Source organism: Cinclus cinclus, chromosome 1 (assembly GCF_963662255.1).
Source record: "Cinclus cinclus chromosome 1, bCinCin1.1, whole genome shotgun sequence".
Taxonomy (NCBI): Eukaryota; Metazoa; Chordata; class Aves; order Passeriformes; family Cinclidae; genus Cinclus; species Cinclus cinclus.
In genome coordinates, this window is record NC_085046.1 from 54,749 (window position 1) to 79,727 (window position 24,979).

General features: G+C 45.3%; 1 protein-coding gene across 1 annotated transcript in view; it reads right to left on the reverse strand.

Moving 5' to 3' along the window:
- SMARCD3 (SWI/SNF related, matrix associated, actin dependent regulator of chromatin, subfamily d, member 3) overlaps window positions 1-21,241 on the reverse strand; it is a 49,650-nt gene extending 28,409 nt beyond the window's left edge. The window contains exons 1-3 of the mRNA XM_062492837.1: window positions 21,164-21,241; window positions 9,563-9,780; window positions 6,473-6,515 (exon numbers count right to left, since the gene is read on the reverse strand). Coding sequence (XP_062348821.1) covers window positions 6,473-6,515; window positions 9,563-9,780; window positions 21,164-21,241 — 339 coding nt within the window. The remainder of the gene's footprint in view (window positions 1-6,472; window positions 6,516-9,562; window positions 9,781-21,163) is intronic.
- Between the last annotated feature and the right edge of the window lie 3,738 nt (window positions 21,242-24,979).

The window sequence follows — 24,979 nt, forward strand, 5'->3', positions numbered from 1 at the left end:
GGTGAAACTGGATCTGGACTGGCGGGCACTGCACCACAAAGATGCGACACTCTGGAGCGAGGGCCGCAGAGAGGCTCAGTAGGATGGAGGCTGGAGCACAGACCTGCCGAGAGAAGCTGCAAGAGCTTCTCCAGCCTGGAGAAGAAAAGGGAAAAGGAGATCGCGGGGGGAGTGCGATGGCCACATGGACTGGTGAAGCACAGACAGGGCCAGCCTCCCCTTGGAGGTGCATGAGATTAAGGTGAGAGGCAACAGAAACTCACTGCAGCATGGGCATTCACTCCCCACAAGGAACTCATTTGTAAAAAAAATCCTCTGACAAAACAAACAAAACACATTATGGTATAACAACCTTGGAATAGGCTGCCAAAAAATGCACTGTAGTGTCCATCCTTGGCTGGAGGTATTCAGAACTCGTCTGGACAAGGTTCTGAGCAAGCTGATGCAATTTGAACCTGTTCTGTACAACAGCTGGCCTGCACAACCTTCACAGGTTCTATTGTTGTGCACCTCCAAGGTCCCAGGAAAAAAACAAATAAAATTGGATCTATTTCAGGCGGGAACAATTGAAACTGCATTCTTCAATGCCTATGGAGGACAAAACAGCTTCAGTAATCTAGATTAAAAAAAAAAAAAAAGAAAAACAAAAAAAACCAAAAAACACTAATAAATAGACATTTGACAGCTCCTTTCAAAGTAGGCGACCCTAGAATACCCATCTTTGAGAGGGGTAACAAGATCTCTTACTCCCCCAAGTCTAATAATCTCGATTTGATCCTTATCCATTTTATTTTAATGTCTATGGCAGATGGACATAACCCACACATTTCACAAGTATTGTTGAGAACCAGAATTTTCATGTGTTAAGCGTCAGTGGCTAAAGTCTGACTTGGACAGCTTCCCTACTAGGAAACTTTAGCCTATAGTTTTTTGACAAAAGTGTCTCTACCAGTGAGGCTTCTATGGCGGTCAAAGGAAGACAGCTAAGGGCTGGCACTCCTCATAAATCATAACTGTGCCACCCTGTGTCCCATGAGAGAGAGTGGTTTGAGGAGGATTTCTTACTGACTACCACAGGGTCAGTAACACAGTCCAGTAAATTGGCAAAAGCAATCCATGTTCTTTGTCCTCCTCTCTTAGGAGCTGGCTAGACACTGCTGTTGCTAGGTCCCCTCAGAGCCTTCCTTCAGGCTGAACAAGGCCAGTTGTCTCAGTCTTTCCTCACATGCTGATCCAGCCATTTGATCAACCTGACAATCATCCACTGATCTCAGTACACTTTGCCTATGTTTTTCTTGAATTCAGGATCCCAAAACCGTACACAATGCTCTACCATTGAGCTATCAAGTACTGACGAAGGAGGGTAATCAAGTCCCTCAATCTTTCGGCTGTGCTCCCAGCCACAGAGTTCTGGACCCTGTTCGTCATCTTGCTGACAAGGCATACCTCCTGCTCATAGTCAGCTCACTGTCCACCAGTGCCTCCAGGGCCTTTCCAGCAGTGCTGCTTCACAGCCAGGAAGCCCTCCTCTTTCCCAAGGAAGAACATTTGACTTAGCTGGTTTTCATAAAGTTCTTGTTGGTTCATTCCCCCAGCGCGCCCACAAGCATATCAACTGGTTTCTCCACCCAGTGATTGGTGTCATCTCTAGATTTTATAAGCAAGCACTGAACTGCCACCTGCAGCAGCAGAGACACTGGACTGAACAGCTGCTGGGACACATCCCTGCAGTACTCTGATTCAGTCAGTATCTTCATGGCCAAGTGCAACCATTAGCCACCTTCTCAGCCTCATCATCCAACCACATGGCTGTCAGCCCATTTAGACCAAAACGTCCCAACCTGCATACAAGACTATTACGTATGAGAGAGCAGCCTTGAAAGGAGACATTGGCCAGTTCCCTGAGATGCAGCCTGTTGGGTATCATGGAATTGAACAGGTCAAATTTCCTCAACTAATCCCTGGTCCTATCTCTGTCCACTGTCAGCTGTTCCTCTTGGATGTGTTCAGTGATCATAGGGCATGGGAAGCATCATTAGTACAGACTGAACAAAGAGGACTTGGAGTGCTTCAGACTTATTGTCTCTGTCACCACTGGATCACCCAGCCCACTGAGCATGGGGCACACATCTTCCTTGGTCAGCCTTTATTACTAGTGCAATAGTAGAAGCTTTTCTTGTCCTTGATATCCTTTAAAGATCTCAAGTACAGATGAGCTTTGACTCTGCTGATACCATTCCCTGCATGCCCAGGCAAGGTTTCTAAACTCCCCCTTTGTGGCCTGTCCCTGCTTCACTTCTTGTACATTGCCTTTTGATTTTGGGACCACCACTGTGAGTACCCTATTCTGGGCTCCTCTTAAATCTGTTCATTTTCCTGCATTTAAAACAGGCTGCTCTTAAAGGTCCTTAAAGACCTCCCAGCTTCCCTGAGCCACACTTTGCCCTTCAGAGCTGCTTCTCAAGGAATCAACATCTACCAGTTCCTAATAAGCTAAAGTCTGCTTGACTATAGTCCAGGGTTTGTACTTGACTACTCTCCTTCCTCATTCCCTGCAAGATCTTGAATTTCTTGATTTCACAGCTGCTATTTCCAAGGCTACCACTGATTACCACACCCTAACCTCTTCTTTCTTACAAGTGAATGGCAGATCCAGGTGTTCCTCACCTCTGGTTGGCTCAGATGGAGAGAGAAGTGGACAACAGCCATGCAGTGACCAAACCACAGCAGGACAGCTATTATGGCATGGGATCTGTGCAGAGAATTCCACATGGTGGTCAGTGAACAGCAGCAGCAAAAATTGACTAAATACTTGTATAAAGGAAAATTAAATAGAGAAGATGAAAAGGAGAGGACAGGTGTACAAAAACCTGCCAGCACAGCCACACAAAAAGTCCTCAGGAATCTGGGGCTGAGTGAGAAGAACAGCAGCCAATACTAAGAGACAAGCATGCCACTGAAGGAGGGGAAGTTCGCTGTTTCAAAGTTGCACTTCACTCAGCAAGTTAAACAAAAAGCAGAGACAGGCACAGCTATGGAGCCAGAATGGTTTTCAGCTGAGATTCTTGCATCAGAATGCGTAGGCAAGAAAGCCAGAAAAACAGAATTGTGGACCACATTCACAGCTCCCTGAGAAAAAATGTAATTACTCAGTACTAAGAGAAAATAAGACAGACCAAAGTAATGAGGAGGCAAGGCCTGGAGAAAGAGGTAAAATTTGAGGTGCAGTCATGTGTCCCTACAGACTGTTTGTGGTCTGAGGTCAAAATTGAGGCACAACTGCTAAACTTGGGTCACAAGGACAACATCAGCTCCAGAGATTTAGGTCCCCAGCTATGAATGACGATGTCCGTGAACTTCTACAAAACTGAATGAGTGTTTCAGAGACAGCCAAGTGTGAACAAGGGAAAGATCCAGAAGTGAGGAAAACAGGGCAAGAAAGAGCTTGCTGGACAGAACTGGAGTTAATGTTAAATACACTATAAAAAATACTAAGCCTTGTTATGTTACAGTATGTCAATGTGAGCATAACCAAGTCCTTGTGTTCATTAAAACTGCATTTTAAACAAAAGATAGGCAGTCGATACAATCAACTTGCATTGAAAATCATTTGATATACAGTCATAAAGGGAATCACTCCTTAAGAAAAAACTTAGTAATGATAAATTTGGGTGTCACTGCCATTGTCATTGCAAGGCAGAGGATAGTACAGAGAATGTAAGGAAGCTCAGAACTGTATAATGGAGATGGGATGAAATATAGCATTACAATGCACAGGATCATGCCTCAGAGTCTAAATCCTGCTCTAATATGGGAATTCATCAGGTACATATGACAGAAAGCAGAAGCACTTGTATGAGACAATCACAGAATGACCAGAGACTGTATCAATGCAGAAAGGCCATTTAAAAAAAAAAAAAAAAAAAAGGCACAGCAATCCAAACTTGCAGTGTTATTTCCAATACAGCTAAAAATGCAGGAGTGGCATTCAAGCACTGGTGATACTGGCAATCTGTAATACTAGAAAGACATCAATTTAACCTGGAACAAATAGAACAAATGACTAAGAGGATTTCAAGAGGGGAGCCTCTCTAACTTGGCAAACTAAAAGTACTTTCCTTGCCAAGCCTAGCAAAACAAAAAAAAAAAAACAAAAAAAAAACCAAGCTGCCAGATCAAAACTATGTATCAAGTGAGGAACCTAACTAGGTTTGAAGTGGCATTTGTGTCACGGCTTCCATGACAGAGGGAACAAGACTGGAAGTGCCAGGATATCCCATGCAGTTCCCTAATCCAATCTTACTATGTACAATAGTTTGCAGGGCTGAATTTTTCATGCAATTATATTCCTGCAAAATTAAATCCTTCTCAAATAGCCCTAGAATGTCTCAGTGATCCTACCCAACCAGCACTATGCTCCAGATCTATGGCACAGGCTTGACCAGAGAATCTTTTGCTAGAAATCGAGCAAGAGGTTACCTGTGTCAACTGCCTGAGTCATTATCGTAGTGAGGAATACTGAGAACACCCATCCTTTCCCACTACTACATAAGATCATTTTCAAGAGTCAAATGTATTTAATATCATCCCATCTTCCCTTTAAAGTTCCTAGAAAACATAAGCACTAGTCTGCAAAAATTCTGTGGGTAACAGATGCTGACTGGCTGGAAAGCACTCAAGAGGTTGTTCCAGAAAGCTCAAAGTTTTACCCCATGTTTCATATGCACTCCACAGCCACCAGTGCAAATCCTCCACCTGACAGGACGATGATATGCATAGCACACCTTTATCCCACAGATGGTGTAAGGGATTTCTTACACACTAACAGAGCAGCCTAACAGAGTACCTTAACCCAGACAGAGGTCACATCATTTATACCCGCACTGCAGCTGTACTGATAAAAACTCCACTGCAGAAGAGACCTCTAGCAAATGCCTAATTACTCCATCAGTTAAAGATATTGGCTGGCAGAAACAAAGATGCCGAAAAGCAAGAATATTTGGTGATAGCATGGTTCTGAAAGCATCTGTAGAGATTTTTGACGTACCTATATAAGGCTCTACCTATTAAAGAATTATCATGGACTTGGTAAACAGAGTCAGTGATCCTCTGCTGACAAAAAAGTGTAATTACCTCTCACACCTTTCAATCTTATAAAGCCAACAGGCAGAATAAAAACAAAAAATAAAACCACTCCCACAATCACCCAACCCAAAACAACAAAACAAAATTAAAAGCATCTTGAAACAGATATGTATTTCCAGCAACAGCCTCACTATAGAGGATGCATCACTGTCTGTGAAAACAGTTTGTGTCAGGCAGATTAAACTGACAGTACAAGAAACTTAGCTTTCATTATAAAAAAGTACAGACCACCAGCAGAGCAGGAATAAGGCTTCAACACAATTACCAGGGTAACTGCAAGTAGCTCAGAGGTCTGGGTTTAACAGTAACTTAGTCGTTTCAATGCAGCAACATGAGAGACCTAATGGCTTGCATAGGAGAGGCTCTGCTTTCAGAAAGTGGCAGGAATAACAAGAGAAGTCATCGTATAACATCAGGGGTACCATAGTGGGCTCACCTCTTTGGATGGCTCGTAGTAGGCACCTGTGAAATGTCCCAGAAGTGACTTTGGAGCCTGCCAGCAAGTTTGGGCTCACCCTAGCAGTGGAACTTGAAAACTTGAAAAGGATATGGAAGAAAAGGACACACCTGTCCAAGGGATTCTAAGCCCGGAAAAAGTTACAGCAGTCAAAGCAACTGAGACTAGGATGTGACAAGGGTGTGTGTTTTGGAGCCTTTAGGGACCAAGCAGGCTCTTGGGAACTGTACTGCAGAGGGTAAAGGAAAGGAAAAGTATGGGAATAATGAGAGAGGAGAGCAGAGAGAAATTCCAATGTTTAGAAAGGAAGTAGAAGATGTAAGCATTGACGATCAAACATAGGCAGACACCAAAAGCTAGACATACCCCCAGCAATAAGAGAATTAGTAACTCTCCAGACAGTACAGACCCCTTGGACTCCCTTGTTTACACACATTCACTTCAGCCCTAAGGTGGCACAACCACAAAAATCACAGCCTCGCAGCTCTACTGGGCCAGAGACCTGAGTCTGAGCCCACCCCCTCAGGTACAGCCACACTCTGGAGAAGGTTTTGGCCAGGCTCAAGAATGGATCGGAAGCATTGTGGAGACCCGAGGCCATGGTGCCGAGTGGCAGCCCGGCACCACGGTCCCTCCAGCAAGCGGCAGTGCTGGCTCGGCTAACCCAGGCACGAGGCCACGCAGGCCGGGCTGCTCCACGCTCCCAGCCCCCAGCCCAGCCCCAGCCTGCCTCTCCAGACTTTCACCCACTGCCTACTTACTTTTAAATTAGATTTTTAAACAAAAAGTGAAAGAATTTTCTAAAATTCCTCTAACTGCACTAAGATGCTGAACTGATTGTGAAGGGAATAGGAAATGAAAGCGACTCACCCTCTGAGGGAGAATTTTGTCAGCCATCTTCCTCCTCTTGGCACTGTACATTTTTTAAAGAAAAAAACACGTTACCATGGTGACAGATCTAGGAGTAACGAGGCCACCTGCTAAATTATCCTGACATCTCCACATGCTGGTGCACAGCTGTGCATGCATCAGCAAAAGGGTCTCACCCATGCCCAGGACCTCGCACCCCTTCTCTCAGCAGCCTGGGGAGGCAGTTAGGTAAGAACAAATCAGGGCTGTCTGTTATGCATCCTGGAAAGAAGTCTGTAAGTTCTTTGATCACAGCGTCTGTGGTGTGGGGTGGCAGTGTATGCAAGTGCATGTGCACACACTGCTCCTAGGTCCAGAGGAGCGTGCAGGGGACAGTGTCACGTGTGGCGAGCACAGACACACCTGTGCATGGGCACATCGTGGCCCAGTGCCTGCAAACGGCACGGCAACTTGTTCAAACGTACAACACGCATTTATTCAATCAGGCCCAAAATTAAGTGCTGAAGAACACACATATATATGAGTGTATTTCATAGGATGTATGAAAGCACACACATATGCACACCCTTCCTTCCTTACGTACATACACATTTGCTTTACTATAACATATTTGCATGAGTGATGAACAAAGGTAAAAGACCTTACATTTTCACATTTCTTCATCTTTATGAACACACGTGGAAAGATGTATGTGTGCCTGCAGTGTGTATTCATACCGTGTCCATACCCACACACAGGCACGTTTCTACAGCTATGCTTTTAAAAACACACTTGTACTCACGTACATAAGCACAAATGCGTACGTGCCTGAGAAATGGTCCTGTCAGGAAGACTGTTTTCAGATTCATGCCCACCAAACCTGTCACCCATCTTTCTCTAACAGGGCCAAGAGGGAATTCAGGTCCTATTCTTCATCTCTTTAATTTGTGAGGCCTTTATCTTCAGCAGGAGATGAATCACTCCATCTGTGACAGACAAATGGGAGAAAGCAAACCACCTGCTGCCACTCTGCCATGTCACAAGGACACTCCTCCTTACTCTCCTCACACTGCATGTCTGTCATCAGCTGTGTCCACATGAAAGCTGTTTCCACACACATTGGTGTGGCATATTCTCTTCCTACGTTTCTTGATAATAAGCCAGGGCTGAAATACCAGATTCTTAAGACTCTTCCTCATCCCCACGTAAACCAAGGCTGGGGAACTCTTTGTGCCTGGAGGTGCAGGGGGCAGAAAATTCAGTTACACTTGTGTAAATAGGTGAACAATGTCCCTTTTAAAAAGTGTAGGAATAATGGGAATTGAATGCTACGCAGTGTGACACTCCAATACCTTCCACAGCTCACAAAATCAAATCTGCACTGGAACACTTCACAGAATCTGGAAGTAAAGGCTGAGCAACCCCCAGCCTCCCAAAGGGATTGGGATATGTATGTACCTGTAACAACCCCACAGGCTTGCAAATCAAAAGCAAGAAAAAGCCAAAGCAACATCCCCAAACAATTTGGAACTCAACCAAATTATTCTTTAAATAGTTTGTTACAGAAATGAGATTTTTGTCTCCACCAAACCTGCCAAGAAAGGACAAGTGCAACTTTCTTGGCCCATGCTAGAAAACATGGAACTCATTTACCCCCAGAATTGGACCCAAGGTGCCAGAAAAGTGTGCCTGAAAAAACAGAATGAGAAATGACAGGGAGGTGGAAATGAAAAAAGGGAAAACATTCAACACATTATCTGAAGGGAAGGCACAGCAGAAGAAACAAAGTAACTCTGAGAACCCAGGGAGCACTGGTGTGCACTCAAGGCAGTAGAGATTACTGGGAACCAAACGAGAAACACTGAAGTTAAGAAGAGGGGAGGGGAATTTTTTCTGTGAGTCAAGCCACCAACTTTCCGCAAATATGGTACTTTAATGTTCCCTGGAAACTAGTTAGTGACTAAAGTTTACCTTAATTATCCAGCAGGGGCAATTTTTCAGATTATATCCACCCTAGTACCTGAAGGCTGGTCATTATTTTGTGCAGTTCCCTGCAGAACCTCCTGGGAGGTGCTACAGCATGTGCACTTTGGCTGGTGATGGGCAAGGCCTCCAAGATGCACATGCACTGCTTGTGCTCACACGCTCCACTCACACACATTCCTTCTGCATTCAACCTTTTTCAATTGTCATGTATTAATACTCTCAAGATCAGTGTCCTTTCCAGATGCATCCCAGACACAAGCATTCCCAAATCTGGCTTGCTGATCCAAAGTATATAACCTGGACAGAGCAGGGCTCCTGAAGAACTGAGCTTAGAGAGTGATGTTTTACCTACAGCTGGTTTCCCTGACACCACCAGAACACTGCCTGAAGCTGTATATACATCTATAATGATTTTGCAGAAGGTAGCCCACACAGATGACTGCACCCTATGAATGTGTAGATCACACTCAACACCCAAGACTGATGAGGTCTAATACACTGCAAAAAGAAATTAGTTAACTTGCTTAAGAGAGAATGTATTCAGCAATGTACAAGGTGGGCATATTTCAAAAAGAAAGCTCCTTCTAGAAATCCCTCTAATTTCCAGTGCTTATTTATTTACTTTATATGTAAAAAAACTTGGGACAACTGCAAGTTTTATGACCACTCTTCTTAGTGACCATAGTACAAGTATTCACATGACAAACTAAAGTTCTTTCCATTTGTGTCATTTACAAACTACTATGTTAGCCAGCTCGAAATCAGAGCAACTATACAGAACAGGCAACAAATAGTAAAATAATTGTACTATATTAGAAGAGAACTGTTCATTAATTCTAAAGGCTAAACATACTAGACAGATTTATGGCCTAACAAACCCATGAAGTAAAAGCAGAGTAACTTCAAAACCAGACATTATTAAAGGTCAGTTCGTTCAAGATCATTCACAAACAAAAAAAAAAAAAAAGAGTAAAATTTACCAATGTTTTTCCTGCTTAAAAAACTGATAATACATAGATCTCCTATTCTGTCTCATTTGATCTTAAAGGTCTTACCTACTGCTAAACAGGTACCATCTTTGCTTCCTCAAATTGCCCTCCTGCATTTTCTTTCCAGAACACTCACCTCCTAGCTCGGTTCTGAGTGGCTTGCTGCTGCTGTTGCACTTGCTGCTGCACCTGCTGCTGTTGGACCTGCTGTGGTGCAGTGCGTTTTCTTGTTGTTTCCATCACAGTCTGGGACATCCCAGGTCGCACAGAGGGGCTTCCGACGTACTGGGGGCCTGGAGGACCCATGGGAGCCCCCTGATGGGGCATTCGAGCTCCTGATGGCATCCCAGGGCGCTGGAGGAAAAGCAAAACAGAAAGAAAAGCCAGTTTGGTTCCTGTTTCTGCAGCTGCCAAGACATTTGTACATCATGTGACACTGGCACCAACAGGTTCCCCATTTTGACTATCCTGAGAAGCACTAAGCAGGAACACAAAGCGAGCTCTGGGACTGGTGTATCTTGGATATCACAAAGAGGCATTCAGTGATAAAGTATGCAGGAAACACAGAGGTGAAATACTAGGCTTGGGAAAACACTCAGTGGTCAGCAGCATATTCAGACCAGGTCACAGCTGGAATCTCTACCTTCAGCCCAAGAACAGCCCATGGCAGCAACACGAAGCCCAAACTGGTGCAGCTCTTGTGCTGCTCAGAGCTGCGAGCACGCTCCCACTGCACTGCACTTCCGAACAGGCAGCTCTGATCAGCTGGGAGACACAAACCAGCACAGGCAAAACACCGGGAGAAACATTTTCCATTAAGAGCCTTCTACTTTGCTTACACCAGAGAGTAGTATAAGTTCATAATGCAACACAAATCCTTTAAGAAAAAGGTCATGTCTCCAATGAGAGCCTTTAAAATAAATAAAGCCTTTAAAATAAATAAATAAATAAATATGAATGAGGTAGTTTGTCAGCAGCCCCTGTAGGCATTCTAAAACCCTGGTATTTATGTTGACTTCTGCATGCTCTTGAGAGACATTGGTTCAAATCACAAGCTTAATGCCACACAAGACACACAATAAACCCAATTCTGAATTCTAAAAGTTTATAGTCATCAAGGAAAACCACCAGTAAAATAATTACTGCCTGTAAAATGCAATTCAAAACAGAGATGAGCTTAGTCTCGTACTGAAAATTATCAATATGTATATGTCCACACATATGCAAAAATACAGCCACACACTCTCTAGGCATTTGAACCAGGATGAGAACAAGAAAAACCATACAACAAAAGGCCTTTGAAAGCCAAGTCCCTCTACAAAGTCTTTTAAGGAAACCAAGAGGCAATGACATCCACTATGGATAAGCAATTGGTTAAAGGATAGAAATGAGGCAAAAGTAATTGATTCTAAAAATACAAGAAAGGCACATATAAAATTCTGCTGGGACTTCTCATTTTCAGTACATTTAAAACAACCTGGGGGAAAAAAACAAACAAACAAAAAAAAGACAGGAAAAAAGTAAGGAAGTGAAAAAGTTTGTTGGTAATACTAAGTTATTCATGCTGGCAAGGATGAAGGCCAGCTTCAAGAACTGCAGAAGGATTTTATGAGACAGAATGAACACTTATAAGGAAGATGCAAATGTAGTTCAATACATATTGAACTGAAATGCAAAAGGGGAAAAAACAGTCCAAGAATCACAGACACAGCTATGGGCCCTAAGCTGATTGCTCTCCAGCAGAACCAAAATCTTGTTTTAAATAGACACTTCCAGAAAAATATCGGTTTGCTGGTTACTAGAGGTAAAAAAAAGTCATAAAGAAATAAGAAACAAGAGTGGGGGCAACAGAGGTTATCAGTGTGTCATGGCCACAATGTGGCCAAAAGTGAAGGTCTGTGCGCAGCTCTGGCTCCTGCAGCTCAGTGATGGCAGAGCAGAGCTGAAACAAGGACAATGAATGGCACAGAAATTCTTAACATATGGAACTGCATCCATGGAAGTAAAGGCAAGTATATTGTGACTTTTCACCTGGAAAGAGGTGAGCCAAGGCAATCTAAAGGGGCATTTGCCAGAGCTCTACAGAATCATGTGCGGCCTGAGGAGGACAGACGGGTATTGAATGTTCACTGCCCCTGCTAGAATAGTGAACCCTGGCCATCAGCAGAGGGGTCAGGCTCACAGACCACTGGAGGGGTGAGTTTGTCAGACCGTGGGTATCAGCCTGTGGAACCCTCTTCCAAAGGGGTACTAACAATATGGGAGACGTACTTGGCTCTGTAGTTGCAGACTGAGAAAGTACTTGGGAGAAGTACACTACCAGACCCCCAAGTGAGATGCGTGCACCCCTGAGGGTATGCAAGCCAGTCCACTGCGGGTGGGAACAAAATATTTAGTACACAGTCAAGACATATAATTATTTTTTAAAGTTTTATTTCATCTTTATCTCATAACTTCTATGTTTTCTAAATATATAACTATGCATTATAATGAAACATAATTCTAAATATAATTTGGACCCACATCTCCAAATTAACCACTCATCCACTATAGCTCCCAAAGCCCCAGTTCAGTGCCTCCCTGATCATCACAAGTCTTAGTCACTTGTATCTATAAAGGAAAGTGGAGAAAGGAGGGGAATGGATGATCAGCAAAGAACCAATATGGGCTATAAACTGGAACAGAGAGAGAAGCAAGGCAGGAGGTAGGAGAGTCACCAGTGCAGGAATCCCAGCAGGTGAATTCAGCAAGTGTCAGCATAAGAAAGCAATGGCAGATGTGGCCATGGAGAGAGCAGCAGGCAGCAGAGACACCAAACTGCAGCTTTGTGCAAAGCTCCAAAAGTTTTCTGCCATGAGCCCGGAGCCCTGAGAACAACTGGAAGGGAACAGTGCTCTCTGCTCCCAGTGTACGTGCCTGCACCCTCTGACTCAGGCAGAGTCAGCAGAAAGAAATCGCCCAGAAAATGCTTCTCTCTTGAGCCTGCATTTAAGATCTGTCATCTGTCAAGCCACACATTGTGGCCTCCTTCCAGCAAAGGGCAGACCACCGGCCAGCTGCTGCCTGTCAGTCAGCTGGGGACATCTGACAGCCATTCATAGGAGACGGGATCCTGAGCGCAGCCATCTCAGGGAGACTGACTGGCCACATGGATAAAACTGAAGGCCCTCTTTGGTGCTGCTCTAAAGGACAACTTAGGGCTTGAAGAACAAGGTCAGCAAGTTAAATGTACTCTCAGTCTTGGTCTTACGTCTTTGAACTTCCTTCAGTTTCCTTTGTTAATCACTAAAATAGAGAAACACAGAGAAAGGACCAACATGAGAAAAGAGAGGCAGCTCTAGCAAAAGCACTTTCCACCTCATCTCTTGACCGCCCCATTCCTTTGCTTCTAGTCTTGTGTTCCTACCTCTCATACCACTCATAGATAAAATATTACTCACTGCGCACCTGTCTTCCTGCTGCAAGCCCACCAGACTCCCAAGATACAGAAATGCTTTATCTATTTAAACTTTTATAAAAGAAGAACATACAAGCAGTATCTCACCTTATCTAAAAGCTTATTTTGCTCTCAAACACGTGTGAAACAAGACAGTGATGGACAATACATCAATTTTTTCACATTAAAAAAAAAGCCTTCATACTAAAAAGTATTCCAACATCATTATGACTTTTGAAAGGCACCTTGAAGGTGCGTCTATCTACGGGTTAGTATCTGTCTCCCTCCTCTTCCTCAGCAGGATGGAATCTGTCTTAAGCAAGAAGCATCCATGGGAAACACCACATTGCAAAACAGCACTGACATATCCTCCTTCCTGGGAAATCATTTACCTGAGACCCCCGCCCCCCGACCCACCTCTGTTTGCACCCACAGTCCTATCTCCTTTTTTCCTGCACTGATTCCATTTACATGTATTAATCTGCACAAACACCTCACTGGACAGAGGGTAAAACCACTGTGGGCCATAGGAAATGAGGAAGACCCAGCCTGTGCCCAACTGAGGGGACCACTCTCACAGCTCTGAGAAGGTGAAGCAGGAAGCAGAGCAGAGGTGAGGCACAGCAGCAAGGCAGAGACAGTACAGTGCACAAAGACACACAAGTACTATTTCATGCACATGTCCTGGTCCCCAGGAGTTCTGCCTGCATACACGTGCATGGCCCCATCACTGTTCTGGCTACAGCTGTTCAAGCCTGAGCATACTGCCAGTGCAGCAGAACACCACCCCCTGACACCTGCTGCCATAGCCCCTCATTGCCTTTCACTGACCAGTTTCCAAAGCCATGTTTGGCTTGTCTGCTGCCTTACTTGCCTGAACTTCCTGTCACATCAGAGCTCTACCTCTGTTCTCTTTGTCATCCTTAAATGAACTTCTGTCTGACAGCAGTAAGAAGACAACATTAGAGCAGTCCTTTTCCACATTCTTCTTTTGTCAGGGGATGTGTAGCGGCCTTGGGGTCCAAGCCCTGGCTGCCACCCACGTACCCGGAGAGGGAGTTCCGCAAGGAACGGCCTCTCCTGGCGTCTCAGGCAGGCTTCAGCCACAAGGTACCAAGATGCAAGCAGTGCCTGGAGTTCAGGCCATCAGCTCTTAGAGTGATTTCAGCTCAGTGATTTCAGTTTGGCTTGCGAGGTACCTTTGCCTGGCGCAGAGAGATGAGACCGGGAGCGCTGCGTAGAGGTTCTGCAGGGTTCTTTATTGTCTTCTGCCAAGGGCAGTCCAGGGATAGCAGCATTTCACCAAGTAGGGGTTTTTATAGGGAAAGTATGGCTTGACAGAATGACCAATGGTTTGGGGCTAAGGAAATATGACCATTAATTCTACAAGGGAATAAAGCGAGGTCCAAAGTGAGGAGAAGGGTCTCCTAGCCCAGTCACTGTGAGTAAGCAATTCTTACCTAGGGGATAGTTCTCCAAGGAGGCCTTGTGAGGGGCCTTGCTCTCTCCACAGGGATGTGCATCACAGCAGTAAAAACACAGAAGTAGAAAAAAAGGAGTCCTGTCTGGACATACCAGTAAGATGAAGATCACCTGGAGAACTGACAGGTGAAAGTAAAAGAAACCATCAAGAAAAGCAGAGCAAAAACACCCACAAGAGGACTCAGAAAGAGACTGAACAGAGAGCCAGGGGTTGCTGCATTGCAGTTGAGTGCTGAGCTGCACTTACAGCAATCTCCTGTCTTGACACACTCCATTCACCTCAGCACCACACAGGAGACTCTTACGGCTGGCTCGTGAGGAACAGACACCAGCTTCCTGTTAACGCAGACACTGACAGATTCTGAGAATAACCACCACCAAGTATACAAACAGCATATTTCTTAACTAAAAAGAAGCCTCCAAGAAAGATGGAGAGAGACTGTTTACAAGGGCCTGGAGTGACAAAACAAGAGAGAAGGGCTTCACGCTAACAGACTGCAGATATAGATTAGAAGAAAATTCTTTACTTATGAGGGTCATGAGGCCCAGGTTGTGGTTGCCTCACCCCTGGAAGTGTTCAAAGTCAGGCTGGATGGAATTTGGAGCAATCTGGCATAGTGGAAGGTGTCCTTGCCCATGGCAGAGGGGTGGGACAGGATGATCTTTGAGGTCCCCTCCAATCCAAACCTATTCTATTCTAAACCCTTCAAATTCTATGATTCCTATAGGGCATAAACATAAGCAAGAGGAGATACCTGATGCTGTCTGGAAGTAAGAATGATTTACTAGAAGTACCTGGAACCCTTAAGATATTTAGACTACATTGACACTGTGTGAAGGCAACAAGTTTCCGACTGCACAAAACGCTTCTCAACTGGATCTGTTGTTTCAAAATGGACTCTTAGAAGTACAACAAATAAAACTGGTACGAGGCTTCTCTCCTCCTTGCAGTTATAGATGTTATTTCATGAGCTCTCTTTAATGTCTATGAATCCTTTAGAGGCTTAGTAAGTTGAAACATCAGTTACACAACTTCTGCTTCCTGCCATATTCACCTTCTACCATTTCCCAAAAGCTCTCAGTCTGTAAGTCCAAGTGTTCCAGGTACCACACATTTTAATATAATGTTCACAGCAATCCAGAAGTCTTTAACTTAGAAAACATCCCATTTACAAATAAACCTTACAGACCAGCTTTGAGTTCCACCAGCTTTAACAGATCTGATCGTACCACTGATGTCATCAAATGTATGGAAGGGATTTTGTGTGAAGAACTACCAAAATGCACCTCTTGAAAAAGATGGTTTTGGGGGGGAGCTCAGCAGCACCATGACTAGCTGGAGAGAGAAGAAGCTGGTCAAGAGCTCGTTGTCTCTTCCCTCACAATAATCAAACGACAGTTGGCAGGATCAGATAATTCCTTATGCAAGATAAGCTGAAAATATTCCTGACACAAAACACCGACTGCTAGAAATTTAGAAGAGTTCAGGAAGACATCAGTAGACTAACCTCCATAAATAAAATCCACACAGAGGCACCACACAGAGGGCAGCTTTGGGTCAGAAAGCTCCAAAGCTCCAAATCAGAGTATTCTTATGAACAACCACTAAGGCTTTGCCTTGTTCCTGTACTTCCATGCTGCCTTCCACTGCCCCCATTCTACACTGGATACTGAACTAAACAATCCTGACTATTTTCATATTTCCACAGTTGGTTTTTTTTTTTTTGGTTGGTTGTTTTTTTCAGAAAGAGAAGAGCAATGCAAACATCTCACAGATCCATTCTATCCACACACCTACATGGATCAGCAAATCCAAGTTTCCTCAACCAGCAACTCAAATCTGTTTAACATGCCCATATTGCACAAAATCACACTGATCACAATTAAAGCCTTGACTAGCACTAATATGATTTTATATTCTTCACTATTTATGAAACTTTCTCTATTTGACAGCCTGAAACCAGTCCATGGCTACAAAAGGAAAAACCTTCAGTCTCTACCAGCAACTTGCTCACACAGTTGAGCGTTGTACAAGGTTTTCACTGTAGCTCTCCATTGCAACTACCTTCCCAACCAAATCCCTTGATGTAAGGTCCCTTGATTTCCTTCAGGCTGCCGTAGTTGTCCCAGATACCTCCTTGTTTACCACAGGAAACATGCACACAGCAAACCAGTGCCTCCATTCCAGGCCCCATTCCCTGAGGATGCCTTTGCAGAGAGAACCACGCAGGGAGCTCTGTGGTACAAAGTAGAACAGACTGTCCAAAACAAACAGTTCATGAGGCTCTTTTCTAGCCATTCCAGTGTCAGCTGGCTTATGCTCTGACAAGACAGTATCTATACCCATGACAAAAGAAAAATTAGCAGGATATTTTTCATTAGCAAAGCTCTAATGTTTTCAAACTTGGTCATGCTCTCTTTACCTCACTATTGCAGTAGTAATCTCTACAACCCCGTGACTGGCTGGGAGAAACAGTCACTTTTACTCAATTAAAACTAAAACAGACCACCATTCAATTTTGGAAAAATATCTTTAGTTCTTCCCATTCTAATAAAACCTCCATAATTTTTATAATATACTGAAATATGAATCCTTGAGGTCATGCAGTTCTTCCTCATCTCAAAGAAGCATCACCAGTATCTCCATCATCTCTGAGAGATGGCACTTCTTTAACCAGTACCCAAGAGCCTCCAATGACAGAGATTTTACAAGTTACATAATCATTCTCTATGCTTAGATATTATAAGTAAAACCAAAAATACCCCCATTCCATTACTGATTAAGCCTTCAGAGGTCTCCCACTAATACTGCCCTCCAAATTCCCAGTCCTTTGGCTTGTTAGTCATACAGATTACCAAAACCAGAAAAACATTCTTGAAGTACATGCTATGGATTTGCAATTGCTTATGCATTATTCCCTGCCCCACTTCCCCATTAGGCTAACAGTTTATGTGATTTCTTATTAGTTAGACACTAGGCAGCTCACAGGACATCCAAGTCTTTCTCCTGAATGGTGACATTTCATTTAAACCCACAATATATCAGGAGATGCAAAACTCATTCATGAAATTCACTGTTTACCCCTTTTTCCAAATCACTGATAAATCTGTTATAGATACTCCACACCCATCAGACCTGTTGTTTAGTCTGTTCTAACACTGACAAGTTATTTATCATATATATTAAATATTTGTTACCATACTGTCATACTCTGATACTCTTCTTTCACTGTTGTAAATGCCATTTCATATAAGACAGTTTATGTATTTACCATAAAATCCTACAACCAAATTTGAGAGGTAGATAGTCAAACAAAAAGAGGACAGAGGATAAGCAAAGGAGTCACATCAGTGATACACAGGTTTATATGAACAGCAATCTTGGAGTGTAACTAATATTAAATTGTAGAGATTAGCAGGAACTATGAAATAACATGTATTAGCAGAAAATAAATATGGATAAGGACTTATATTGCCACAGAGAGCTTCCTTAGCATAGCAAAGAGGACAAAGACCAAGATCACTATGGGGAAAAGAAGGCGATTTGAACTGACAGCAAGTACATTGTAAATACAGCTATGAGTCCACAGTTAAGAAAGGCACATAGACCTTTACAGGGGTATCTGGTGGATAAAAGGCAAGAAGATTGGCTTTGGAACGAAGATAAAGTGGGAATAGGAAAAGGACACAGGAGCAGATTAAAAAGGTCAGAACAACAGGAGAAGAAAATGAACCTCTCAGCAGGTTCTTATGTGCAGATGACACAGCCAAGGTCACCAGCACAAGGCACCAAGAGAAGGTTCCTGCAATCGAGTCACAAGAGGACAGATGTCTGGACAAGAGTTTTGACAAAATCAGCACCACAGACCTTCTCAAGACTAAACAGGCAGATTCCTGTTTGAGTAAGAAAAAGCAAAAAGAGAAAGAAACAAACAAAAGAGCAGGGGAGGGAGACACAGGCAGGATCCATTTAAGGGATTCAACCAGCAATAAGGCCTATGGTAGGGACCAGAGGATAGAGGAAACTGAGGAAAGGAATGACCTGCAGCAAGACTGCTAACTTGTTCAACAAAATATAGGCAACAGATAAGACACCTAGAGAAATGTCATAAAGACTGCCTGAAATATACTACTCAACAGCAGAAAATGCATTGATAAAAAGATAATAAACATAAATGTGGTGACTAAAGCCATATTTGTCCATGCAAATGCCACAAAAAGAGAGCAACAACAAGAGCAACGAAAAAGACCAAGTACAGAATGAAACCTTTGGGGGGAAAAAATTTCTTCCCACAGAAATGATGTGCAAGACACTGATGAAACTGAACAGGAGTAAAAGCATAGTAAAAATAAATAACTGAAAGAAATTTAACCTTTCTAAAAGCCCAACTGCTAACCAGAGGTGTAACAAACTAACAAGGTCTCAAGCAGGAGAGAAGGAAGCATCCCACTTGAGACTTTTAACCTTTAAGAGATTTCACCTTTCAGGAGTATACTTTCTGCCTGGGAAAAACGAGGAAGAAGACTTCATCTAAGCTGGCAATGTGGAAAAGCACAAAAGCAGGATCAGGTGCACAAGAGCAAAGGGCAAAGTGACCTTAGCAAAAGAACACATGTTTTCAGAAAGATCAAGTGAATCCAAGAGCTAACTGCCTTTAGGAAATACTGCAGAATTATCCTGCTCATTTAAGTGTCAACAAAGCAAAAAAAGAATGTTGTGAGAAATCTCTCTCTGTTTGCTTTGCCCCCCCCCCCACCTCTTTTTTTCTGCCGGGGGGGGGGGGGGGAGGGGGGGGAATAATTTTCAATTAGCAAACTAAATAATGTTATTATAGACAGAATAAAAAAAATACTCATTTGAAGAAGAGATCAGTCCCTGAAATTAGAGCAGAATCTGACTCCAATAAATTCCACTAAAGTTTGCTATGCAACTTGATTTTTCCAAGAATTAGTTCAGGTCCTGACACACTTTGCGCAGTAATAAAAGAGAGGAGCCAGCACTAGGTAAACTCAAGGTAATGGCTGGCATGGCACATTCTCTTATTTGGCAGGATACAGGGCCTGGAGAGATAAAATGAAGTTATAACTTCTTTTCATCTTATTTAAGTAATGGAAGAATGATTACCCCAACTCATGTTTTGATCAAAATGAACTTGAGATGAGCAAAAAACTAAAGGAAAGAACAAACCAGGCACCAAAGCAGAAGTAAAGGAGAAGATAATGAAGGAAAGGAGAGGGTGATACAAGAGGTGTTCAAGCATCAGAACAACAGCCAAGAAGCCCCAGCCTCAGCAACAAGAGCCAGGAAGATATATACAGATATTCCAGGCTAATGCATATATTCAAGTAAGACGCCATTAGCAACAAAACTCCCAGGGCAGAAAAGGCAGACTTTCCTGGCATCCAAATAAGTAATGGAAACGAGGTCTGCTATATGCATTCCAGTATAAATTAAAAGTTTCCCAGGCTTAAGAGTCCTGCATGCTGCTTTCACACGAAGGCCAGCTAGATGTGGAATAACCAAATTCACATAACTATTTTTGCTGCTCTTCTTGATATTAATGGAAGAGCACTGGTGTGCAAATGCCAAGGGAAGCTTTAGAAAACGCAAAATCATCCCATATGCCACCCTTCCAGCCTGGGCCTGGTTCTGCTCAGACACAGCCATCACAAGCCAGACCACCTTGACAAACGCACATGTCCACAACAAAACCACTGCCACCACCTGTATACCCACTGTCCATCAGCCCCAAACAGCTGCCAATCTCGCCCAGCCTACTCCTGTACACTGGAACCACACCACCTCTTCACAGCTCTCACCAATGCAGAATGCCACCTCAAAGTCCTTGGACCTGCCAGTCCCACCATATCCAGGATCTAAAGGACACACGCAAGATCCTACACATCTGGAGTAAGCCTGAATCATGCACACCGCAGTCTGCCATGAGCCCCACAGGTTTCCATGATCTCTACAAGAGCCCCCACCTGATGTCTTCAAAAAGGTGTCGCAGGAGGTGCCAGAATCCTCAAGAAAGAAGTACTCAGGACTATCAGTATCCAAATAATATCACATTCCTTGGGGCTCTTTAACAGCCTTATTTCTGCTAAATGTGTATCAATGCTAGAAATCCAAATATTATAAATGGTGACTGCTCTCAGACGCTAGAGTCATTTAAAGAACGTTTCCAATGACAGCAAAACAGGGTGAGCATTTCCCCTTAAATGGAGATTGAAGACCTGATTCTTAAACAAAAGCTGGAACATTTTTAAAGACCTGAATGATTGCTTTAATTAAGCATGGCACCCTGAAATTCTCTCGTGGGTGAGTTTCCATAGACTGTTGCAGATCTGCAGAGCTAATCTCTTCAAGCCCCTGAAAGTCACCTGTTAAGTATCCAGAGGATACATAACGAGCGAAGACTGGAGACAAGAACCAGAGGCAGCACCCCAAGGCTTCATCGGGCTCTCGTCGGAATTGTTTTTCAAAACACAAGTTTGATTATAGAACAAAGTGTCCTACAAGCCCATTTGGGTTAGATCCAGTGCAGATTCTGCACCATGATCAGGCTGAAAAGCATGCTATTCACCATTCATGGAGAACCACAGCAAAAAGCACAGCACAAATCCCCCCAGACACAAGCCTGTATTATCAATGAATCAATGCACAGGGGCTCCACAGACCCCGGTGTTCTCCTGGGGAGGCAGCTACCAGCGCCCCAGGAGCGCGCTGCAGGAGCCGATCCAGCCCAGCACAGAACCTCCAGTTTCCACTCATCCCTCTATTCAGAGCCAGCCAGCTCACTAACTTTCCCGACTCACCACCCCATGGACCAGAAACTCAAAAAGTTTGCTTTTCGTAGCTTTGCGAGCCCCTCCTGTAACTTCATCTGTAGCCATCAGGGTCTGCTCAGCCTCTCTCACTCTCTCTCTTCCTCTTTCTTTCCCTTTTCTGCCTTTTTCTCCAACTCTCCCCTCTGAGTCCTGCTGGGCTCTCACACTTCTAATAGCGCGGAGTGGGGAGGGGGCCCCTTCAGGGCCTTCCTGACGGCCCACTTGCGCTCAGCCTCAGCTGCTGCATTCCTCCACTGATAAGCCAGAAATAGTTTGTGCTGCCGGGCTCTGTCTGTTTACTCTGCAGGGACAGAAAATCCAGCTTTTTAAACCTCTCTGTCCAAACAGCAGAGATAAGCAGGAGGCAAATTGAAAAACACATCTCAGTTTTCCGTGGTAGTGCTGCAGCCTCTCCTCCTCTACATCAGGGATGGGAAATTCTGGGGCAAGGGGAAGGGGGAGGGGGCAACTTCAGCAGTGACACACAGCTCAGCACCTCGCAGCGATGTTTTCCCATTAGAAAATGCAGCAGGCGAGCAGTGGTTTTCCCCTGCTCCCATTGCTCCTCCCGCACTGCATTTCCAAGCCCTTTCCCCAGGGACCTGGCAGGCAGCACACAGAAACATTCCCTGGCAGCATTTCCAGCAGGAGAGATGAGAGCTAACCCCTCTGGACAAGAGAAGCAGCGGGAGGCCGGAGCTGGGAACAGGGAGGGACAACATGTGGAAGCGAGGGGAAAGAGTGTGAGATCAGCGGAGGAAGGGGGTGGGGGGCAGCATGGCGGCACAGCTCCCACGGCTCGTTTCCAGCCCTCCACTCCCACCGCCTCTCCCCAGTGACCGCTCTCGGGATGCTCTGGTACCACTGCGGTGGATCCTCTAGAGACCCAGGTGACTGACAGACGCAGACAAATTATTAACACCACAGCTGCTCTAAGACATCAGCAGCTCACTGCTCGTCATACAATGCCCTGCACGACAGTGGGCATAGATATCCCAGGACACTGCTGGGAACATGAAGCCCACGGGGAAAAGGAGCACAGGGCAGCAGCACACCCCCTCGGCAGCCCTGGGGCGAGCGTGGTGCTGGCAGCACGGCAGCCATTCCACAAGCGGAGCGCGGCTCCTCCATGATGGCCGAGCCCGCAGCGATGGCCCGGGGCACCGCTCTGCTTCCCGGCAGCTCCTCGCGCCCCACACGGGCCGATGTTCCCTGGTCTCCCTTAGCACAGCAATAGGCGAGACGTTGCCAGGTTACAAGAGAGGATTATTCTATTCCTCTGCTTGAAATTCTTGTCTACAGGCTGTGAATTTTCTGGCAAGACTGCAAACAGAACAGAATCGGATCAGAAACAAAAAATATTCTGCCCTCATCCAATACTAAAAGCAAGCACAGAAGACAGTGCATTGACTAGCAGTGAAAGGCAAGCCATGAAGGTCCCATGGCCTTCCGTACATGGGGATGAAGACAGTGACCTCCACTGATTTTTAGGGTCACTTCAATCTAAGTGCTAGTGTGTGGCAACAGCCTAAGGAGTCACAGAAACTTAGGGAGGGCGAGTGTGGTTATCCGTTCCCCCTCTCAGCCCCTCAAAAGGAATACGCCAAGTAAATCAACACAGCCTTTCCTTGTTCTGTGCTAGAATTCCTCAAGTTCCAGCTGAACTAAAGGCACATATAATCTGGAACGAACTGCCGTGCGTCTGTCGGACGTGGTAAAGTCAGATTAACTTGATCCGGAGGGCTTTTTCCAACTGAACGACTCTAAATACTGTATGCCATAATGACTGGCAAGATAGCATCAGCTGGTATCTGCCATGTTTCTTAGACCCCAGACTCACACTGAAATGTTGGCTACCATCATGTAAGCCCCTTTCCTGCTCCCGGCAGACACCGTGCATTTTCCTCACGGTTTGCGCTAGCTGTTGTGCCGCACTGGCCGGCGGTCCCAGCGGTCCCGGCCGTGGGGGTCACGGGCCCCGGCCCGTGCGGCTGTTTTCCCCCCCTCACGGGGAGCCACGCGGGCCCTCCCCGCGCGAAACGGCACCGAGGCCGGGGCCGCAGCGGCTCCCCCAGCAGCCGTGGTGCCGGGCGCGGCCCGCCCTCCGGGCGCGGGAAGGGGCGGCGGCGGCGGCTCCGGGAGGCGGCGCGGCGCGCAGTCCCCCCTCGCGTCCCCCCGCGCTCCGTCGCCAGCACCATCGGCACCGAACGGCAACGGCGCGCCCGGCACGGGCAGGGCGTGCGCCTGCCACGGTCCCGGCCCCGCCGCGGGCGGGCAGGGACCGGCCCGGGCCGATCCGCCTGCCCGGGGCCGGGCCGGGCCGGGCCGGGCGAGCAGAACCGCGGCGGGCGCAGCGCGGCGGCGGGCGCAGCGCGGCCCCGGGCGCGGCGCGCGCATGCTCGGCGCAGCCCCGTGAAGGTCAGCGCGGCCGGCGGGGACGCGCGGGCGGAGCGCGCTCACCCCGCCCGAACGGGCGGCACCGGCCGGGCGGCAGCGCTGCGCTCCGGCCCTTTGTCCCCCCGCCGGAGCATGCGCTCGGCTGCGCGTTTTGGCCTCTTCTTGTTTTTCCCCTTAGCTGCGGATACGGCGTAGAGCCGCAGCTGCCCCCATCTCCATCGACAGCCACTGATTACCTTCCGGAGCAGGAGGACATTTGCTATGAAGTTTGCTACTAATTTAAGCCGATAAACCGTACAATATATATTTTAATCTAGCTGAATGTTCTTAGCAGACATCCAAAACCAGATTTCCTTGAACATCAAATTCCAAGGCCAGCCACTTGAAAATTAAGGAATGGCAGTCTCACTTCAGCCGTCGACTGAGTATATGTAAAAAAAAAAAAAAAAAAAAAAGTTTAAAAACGCTGGAACAATAAAATCTCGGCTTTTATTTAGTATGATGGTAGCTCTTCAAGCACTTTAAAAAATAAATCAATACATGCAGCTCGTATATTTTGCAAATGGAAAATACGGTACAAATGGATGGAAGTGACTTGCCCAACATCACCTAGCTGAGAATGAAACCCATTTCCTGTGATTCTTCAACCCTTCACAATAGTGTCCAGGAAAACTACTCTGCGAGGCATTTGCACAAAAGGGTGAAGGTTACCATGCAAGAATGTAACTTCCCATACTAAGAGAAACAGCAAATAATTTTATTTTAAATCGTTTGGTTTTCTATTTTCCCAACTTTTGATTTTTTTTTTTTTTTTGCTTTCATAGAAGTGTAGAAAATAGTTGCCAATATTCTTTTAAAAAGTATCTGATTCAACCCAAGTCATCTCCAATTGCTGCAAGTATCTCAGCCATCTCTAGTCTGGAAAATCTCTGTGCCATGGGGCTCTCTGCAAGGCTTGTGTTCCTCCAGTGGTTCTTGAAGGCTGAGCATGCACTGGGGCCTCATTCATACTCACTTTCAGCTCACTTCATGTCACTTTCCCAGACCATTTCATTTCAGAGAAAGGCTGACCTCCTTCCCTGGTACTTCCTGGGACACTGGGAGCCCACCTGGTCTCCCTGTGTGTAGTTTAGTTCAACTTCTGTGCTGTTATTCAGACTTTTCAGGCTGTTAAACTAAGATGGTCCGATTAGAAAAGAGATGAACCAAGTTGTTGTTTTAAGGAGACATGCTTGCTGCTCCTTGTGATTTTTTGATCTGTAGGTAATTACAGAAGTACATTAAGGTGCTGATTGCCTTTAGGAGGCGTGGTTTCCCTCATCCAAGTTTCACTAAAGCCAGTGTCATCCTTTCACTGAAACTTAAAATGTTCACAGCAGTTTTGGAACTGATGCAATGTGGCATAAA